Source organism: Garra rufa, chromosome 2 (assembly GCF_049309525.1).
Source record: "Garra rufa chromosome 2, GarRuf1.0, whole genome shotgun sequence".
Taxonomy (NCBI): domain Eukaryota; kingdom Metazoa; phylum Chordata; class Actinopteri; order Cypriniformes; family Cyprinidae; genus Garra; species Garra rufa.
Window position 1 is genome coordinate 15,786,623 of NC_133362.1, and position 7,360 is coordinate 15,793,982.

At 39.9% G+C, this 7,360-nt stretch overlaps 1 protein-coding gene across 1 annotated transcript in view; it reads left to right on the plus strand.

Moving 5' to 3' along the window:
• Positions 1-80: 80 nt before the first annotated feature.
• Positions 81-7,360, plus strand: part of dcaf5 (ddb1 and cul4 associated factor 5) — an 18,401-nt gene continuing 11,121 nt past the window's right edge. The window contains exons 1-4 of the mRNA XM_073833765.1: positions 81-521; positions 2,746-2,889; positions 2,977-3,153; positions 3,534-3,663. Coding sequence (XP_073689866.1) covers positions 314-521; positions 2,746-2,889; positions 2,977-3,153; positions 3,534-3,663 — 659 coding nt within the window. The 5' untranslated portion in view covers positions 81-313. The remainder of the gene's footprint in view (positions 522-2,745; positions 2,890-2,976; positions 3,154-3,533; positions 3,664-7,360) is intronic.

Genomic DNA, 7,360 nt, shown 5'->3' on the forward strand with positions numbered 1-7,360 from the left:
AGATTAAATGTTTACAAATTATATAAACTGAACATATTATATAACATTCAATCAGAAAGTAACAGTAGGGGTTCAGAGTTAGTGATCTGGTCTTGTGACGTCATCACCCTTGCACCGGAGCAGGAAGTGCCGGCGGTCGGTGGGACTCTAAACAACCTTCTGTTTTTGCTGCGCACTTTCATGCTTTACCGAGCAAACATGTAACGGTACACCCTCCAGCCAAACCAGAATCCACCGAAACGAACCTGAGCGCAAACCCATGACGGCCGGGACACTCTAGCGGCGGCGTTGACACTCATTTACCGGGGGAGAGATGAAGGAGGTGCGGGGCTGCGGCATGCGGAGCGCCGTCGGGTTCCTCTCCCGCAGGACGATCGTTGGACAGCCGCAGCTGAAGGGGGACTTTCAGCGGCGCAGACTGGCCGGCTGCTCCAGCCTCTACAAGAAGGACATGCTTGGACACTTCGGCTGCGTCAACGCCATCGAGTTCTCCAACAATGGAGGCCAGTGGCTGGTGTCCGGTAAGATCCTCCGGTGTTCTGCACGCTGGTCTTAGTAATGTGGGTCAACGACAGAGAGGAGTCTCCAACGGAGTCCTGCAGAATAAAACATGCATTGACAGGATTGCTTTGACATCTTCAGTTTGTCAGTTTGTGCATGCATGTTTTATTTTTCTGGGCATTGCCAAAGAAAAGAGGTTTCTGTCAGTGTTACATAAACATGTTAAGTTGCTCTCAGTAAAAAAAGTTTTTACACAAAGAAACGCAATGACCAGCGTAATGTCATTAAAATGATATTAGATTACACAATGTAGGCTACATCCACATGAGATGAAGATCAGTCTTCTAGAAAAAGCTTTTTTTTTTTTTATATTCTGGATGAAGTGGGTCGCCCCTTTATAGGCGTTACCATGTTGACATCACGTGACAAGCCTTATCATGTAATTGAGGAAAGTTAATAAAAGTTGCTATTTATAAAAAACAAAAAATTCTACCAACCAATAGTTTATAGATAAACGGCGAGTCATTAAGCACTAACTGCAAACATATGGCTGTCCAAGACTAGACTAGAATTGCATACAGAAAGGTTCATTAAACTTGTTTAGAAACTTCATCCAGGCTGAAGTCTTTATGAAGTCCTTCCTTAGTACTATTAGTACAAATAAGAAACTCGCTGAATGCACCTTTGTAGGTGGTTCAGACTGTAGAAGGGACTTTATAGTTTTCGTCAAACTCTTTTTCTTGCTGACTCATTAATTGGTTGCAGCTGTTACTGATTCTTTTGGCTTCACGCATTCATTGCTGCTCATGTTCTTTGTATGTTTTTGCACTTGCGTATTTTCAGTCTTTTAGGCATGTGCAATGCGGAGAATGCGGAGAGTTCCCTTACTCATGGAAACCAGGAAATATCAGATCATTTTACAATTGTGGTTTCAAGGCCTGGAAAAGTTTTCTAGCAATTCTTGTCTTTAAAGTATTTTATCAGCTAGAAAGTACCTTTTTTAAACTCTAGTAAAGACTAGAAAAGTCATGTAAATCCATGAGTTAAAACACCGAGAGAAGGTTTTGAGAAGAGAATGTGTAGTTTTTTCGTTACACAGGTTTTGTACAGAAATGTAGATGATCTTTCCCTTAGTTTCACTGTGAAACGAACTGCAAAACCCTTTCATTTTGCACAACAGATATGACACTAAAACAGCGGTAGGATGCTGTCAACATATTTAATGAAAAAAAAAATTGCATGACAAGATTTAAATAAATTTTTTTAGATTCAAATGGCATCTGGAAACTTGTCGTTGTAACACTAGGCAATCACCTAAATCTCTTTAATTATAAATACAAATGTATTTTTCAGTTTTCAGGCTCAGAATTGTATTTACAGACATAATTCATAGAGGGATTGCACTTGCATCACGCTTTGGTCAGTTACCCCGATGCTCGGCCATATTGGCGATACTCAGGTGTAAACAACAGCACGGATTGCACGGTTAGTGTACTACTGAATACGTTGTTCTGCTCATTTATGCTGTCTAAACCATGGAAAAAGTGTGTGGAAGCTGCTAAATCATATAGAGAAGGACTTAGTAAGCAGGAAAGGGCACGATATTTCAACAAACTAAAGTTAATAGGTGGTAAAGATATGTATGAGCAGTATGAATTAAGATATTAGCCTAGTATTTCACCTACCTGACTAGAAATGATAAAAAGAAAAACTAATGTCAAGATTTTGAGAAACATCTTGGTTCAGTTTGGCCAACCACAAACGCATTTTGTTCCTCAGAAAGTTTTTGCACTCTTCTCCTTGATTTGTTGTATCTTTTAGCAGTCTACAGTAACGTTACTCCAATTTTTTTTCACGGTTCGACCGATTAGTACAGCCCAAAACATGGTAATAACTGACCATTCTCAACAACATTAATCAGCAAAATATGCGAGTTTCAGTGGCATTGCTTACATTCAGTGCTGCCAATATGGCCAATTGACAACACGTCGTGAAAACCCTCTATTGATCAGATTTGCCATTCAAGTTTGTTACTTACAACACATCCTCGTAAACCAGAGCAGGAGTATGAGAGGACTACACAATGTTTTTATTGGCATGACCGTGAATTTCTGAATCTCTGTTGAGAACAAGCCTGTTCTTTGGTGTCTGTAAAGCAGCCAGATTGTGCGCATATAACCCTGCATTCATGATGTTGAAACATTCCTCTGGTGAATCTATTAATATGTCTTGTGTTGCATGTAGGTGGAGATGACCGAAGGGTGCTGCTGTGGCACATGGAGAAAGCAATACACTCACGAGCCAAACCGATCAAGTTGAAGGGGGAGCACCTGTCCAACATCTTCTGCCTGGCATTTGACAGCACCAACAAACGTGTTTTCTCAGGAGGTAAAACAAACAGCTGCTCATATTCGTGATACTGCAGCTGTAACCGAGAGGAGATCAGATGTCTAATGTTGATGTTTGTCACTGCAGGAAATGATGAGCAGGTGATTCTGCACGACGTCGAACGCGGCGAGACGCTCAACGTCTTCTTGCATGACGACGCTGTGTATGGTCTGTCCGTCAGTCCTGTTAATGATAACGTCTTCGCCAGCTCCTCTGATGACGGCCGAGTTCTCATATGGGACACGCGGGAACCGCCACATGGAGGTAGACGTTCTTAGTTTTTAATATGGTCCCTTTTTCTTTAATGACACAAAGGATAAATCAGTACAATTGTATTATTACAGTACAGTAATGTACAATGCAATACAGTAATGTAATGTATCCTGGGATGGCAAAGCAGAATTTTCAGCATCATTACTCCAGTATTCAGTGTTACATGAACCTTCAGAAATCATTCTAATATGTTGATCTGGTGCTCAAGAAACATTTCTTGTTCTTGTCAATGTTAAAAACAGTTGTGTTGCTTCACATTTTTGTTGAAACCATGATATATATTTTTTCTGAAAAGTTTTAGAACCTATGTTTTATCTAAAGCCTGAACTGTTCTAGATCCCACGTTAATCTAATTCTGTTTTGCGTTCCAGAACCGTTCTGCTTGGCCAACTACCCCTCTGCATTTCACAGTGTGATGTTTAACCCCGTAGAACCCCGTCTGCTGGCCACTGCAAACTCTAAAGAGGGGGTGGGACTGTGGGACATCCGCAAACCCCGCAGGTGAGTCGGAGATCTGTCCGGAAAAAAACGCACACACATTCTATCACAATCTATCACATTCTATCATTCAAAGGCTAAAATACATTATCAAAAGAAACTTTGAAAGAGGCTAAGCATTTTTTCAGTACTGTTAATTTCACTGAAGGGGTAGTTCACTTCCAGAACAAAAATTTACGGTGCGTTCACACTGGCACGTAGCGAGCGGGGCGAAGCGAGCGTTTTCAATTCATTCTTGTGGAAGTTGAGCGTAAACGGTCGCGTGGTGCATTTTGGGATTGGAAGCGGCGCGGAGAAAGCGTTGAGAGCAGCTGAGAGCGTCAAAAGGTTGGACATTACTCAACTTTATGCAAATCTCGAGCGCAAAACGCCGGGCGACAACCAATAGCTGTGAAGAGTAGGCAAGGCAAGACTATGACGCATGTTTCCGAAACTGGTGGATTACTGCTGAAATCACATATTATTGAAAAAGTCACGCAAAAATGTACTTTGCATGTTTATTACTATGCCACAGTTTAGTTTGCGAACCACCGTTAAAAAAGACAAATGAAACGCAAACAGGGTGTAAACATTGTTTTTCCATAGGCGTGCTCTTCTCTAAATTTGACACTCCCTAAAGCAGTGGCGTTGTAGCGTTGCCAGCAGCACTGAGCGCAAATTTGACGCTGTAGTGTGAACTCACCGTTACAGATAATTTACTCAGCCCCTTGTCATCCAAGATGTTCATGTCTTTCTTTCTTCAGTCAATAAGAAAATTATGTTTCTTGAGGAAAACATTTCAGGATTTCTCTCCATATAATGGACTTCAATGGTGCCCCCGAGTTTGAACTTCCAAAATGCAGCTTCAAAGGGCTCTAAATGATCACAGCCGAGGAAAGAAGGGTCTTATCTAGCAAATGTGACCCTGGACCACAAAACCAGTCTTAAGTCGCTGGGGTATGTTTGTAGCAATAGCCAAAAATACATTGTATGGGTCAAAATTATTGATTTTTCTTTTATGCCAAAAATCATTAGGAAATTAAGTAAAGATCATGTTCCATGAAGATTTTTTGTAAAATTCCTACTATAAATATATCAAAATGTAATTTTTGATTAGTAATATGCATTGCTAAGAACTTAATTTGGACAACTTTAAAGCTGATTTTCTCAGTATTTTGATTTTTTTGCACCCTCAGATTCCAGATTTTCAAATAGATGTATCTCAGCCAAATATTGTCCTATCCTAACAAACCATACATCAATAAAAGCTTATTTATTGAGCTTTCATATGTTGTAAACATCTCAGTTTTGTAAAATCGTACCCTATGACTGGTTTTGTGGTCCAGGGTCACAAATGATCGGTTAAAAAATGACAATTTATATATTTTTCAACCTCAAATGCTAGTCTTGTCTAGCTCTGTGTGTACTCTGTCTATTCCAGTTCATGATAGTTAGGGTATATCGAAAAACTTATTTTTCTCATTCACTTTAAAATTGTCCTACATTGCTGTTTTACCTTTTTTTGTAAAGGATGTTTGATCTTCTTTCCACGTTCACTTTGTAAACACTGGGTCGGTACTTCTGCAGTGAAATAGGACACTTTTAAAGTTGGAGGAGAAAATGAGTTTTTTCGACATACCCTATCTGTCATGAACTGGAATACACAGCGTTTGAGGTTAAAAAGTATATAAATTGTAAATGTTTTTAGAAAAGAACTGATCGTTTCGCTAGATAAGACCCTTCTTCCTCGGCTGGGATCATTTAGAGCCCTTTAAAGCTGCATTTAAACTGCATTCTGGAAGTTCAAACTCGGGGGCTCCATAGAAGTCCATTATATGGAGAGAAATCCTGAAATGAAATTAAGAAAATTAAGAAATTGTGTTTCTTGAGGAAAACAGTTCAGGATTTCTCTCCATATTATGGAGACTTCAATAGTGCCCCCAAGTTTGAACTTCCAAAGTGCAGTTTAAATGCAGCTTGCAAAACGATCTGTCATTTTCCAAACAAACTGACAATTTATATACTTTTTAACCTCAAACGCTTGTCTATGTCTGCATGAATTCTGTTTTCTTTCTGGTTCAAGACAGTTAGGGTATGTCAAAAAACTTAAAAAAAAAAAAACTTAAAAATCATCCTACATCATTGCAGAAGTACCGACCCACTGTTTACAAAGTGAACATGCAAAGAAGATCAAACGCCCTTTACAAAAAAAAAAAGGTAAAACAGCGATGTAGGACGATTTTGAAGTTAAAGAAGAAAAAAAGATGTTTTTGACATACCCTGACTCGGATTACACAGACTACGTATGCGCATCGCAGAGATGAGACAAGATGAGCATTTGAGGTTAAAAAGTATATAAATTGTCAATTTGTTTTCGAACATGACCGATCGTTTCACTAGATAAGACCCTTCTTCCTCGGCTGGGGTCATTTAGAGCCCTTTGAAGCTGCATTTAAATTCCATTTTGGAAGTTCAAACTTGGGGGCGCCATTGAAGTCCACTATATGGAGATAATTCCTGAAATGTTTTCTTCTAGAAACATAATTTCTTTACTACTGAAGACAGAAAGACATAAACATCTTGGATGACAAGGTTGGTGAGTAAATTATCTGTAAATATTTGTTCTGGAAGTGAACTACTCTAACGAAAACTAGGATGAAAAATGTTTGTTGACAAGTTTTCTTCCCATGACTAAAGGTCATTGGGGCAGCCGTGGCCTAATGGTTAGAGATTCGGACTTGTAACCCAAAGGTTGCAGGTTCGAGTCTCAGGTCCGGCAGGGATTGTAGGTGGGGGGAGTGAATGTACAGCACTCTCTCCACCCTCAATACCACGGCTGAGGTGAGTCCCTTGAGCAAGGCACCGATCCCCCAACTGCTCCCCGGGCGCCGCAGCAATGGCTGCCCACTGCTCCGGGTGTGTGTTCACGGTGTGTGTGTTCACTACTGTGTGTGTGCACTTGGATGGGTTAAATGCAGAGCACAAATTCCTTGTATGGGTCACCATACTTGGCCTCACTCACCCCCTTTCCTTTCCTTCCTTTCCTTGTACAGTCTGAAATTCTCTTATGCAGTTTTTCATATTTATCATCCTTTCCTATCAAAATGCTTGCTATGGATGCAAAATCTGATCTGATTTTTTTTTTTTTACAATGGATGAAAATTTCGGAGGCAGTGTGTAAACATGATTGACACAACGTGAGGTTGTGATATTTTTTTTAATGTGCGAAAACTTCTGACCCCGTGTGCAATGACCTTAAAAGGAGACAAACACGAGACGAGATGACAATAATGTCAATGTCAACATGCGATTTCGTTGAGGAAAAAAGATGGGACTAAAATGTATACAAAAAGATAAAAGCTTCAATTAATCAATATCCTCTTGAGCTTTCATGTGTCTGGTTGCCAGATATCAAGAGTTCAAATGCCAGAATCAGAGCTTCTCTGTTACAAGGATACATTTTCTGCCTGGTGCTTTGCTTATTTTTTGCAATCTGGCAACCATGCGCACGAGCTTGCTCTTCATTGCGGAAATGCTGCCGACGTTGATCTGAAAACACAGGCAAACAAGCTGGAGTTTAGTGATCTAAATTAAAGAGTCACACACAACCAGTTTGTGTTCTGTCATGAGATCTTGACTACACTGCCGCTCAAAAATTGGGGATACATTGTTAGAAAAGATTTATATTTTAAATAAATGCTGTTCTTTTTAACTTGTTATT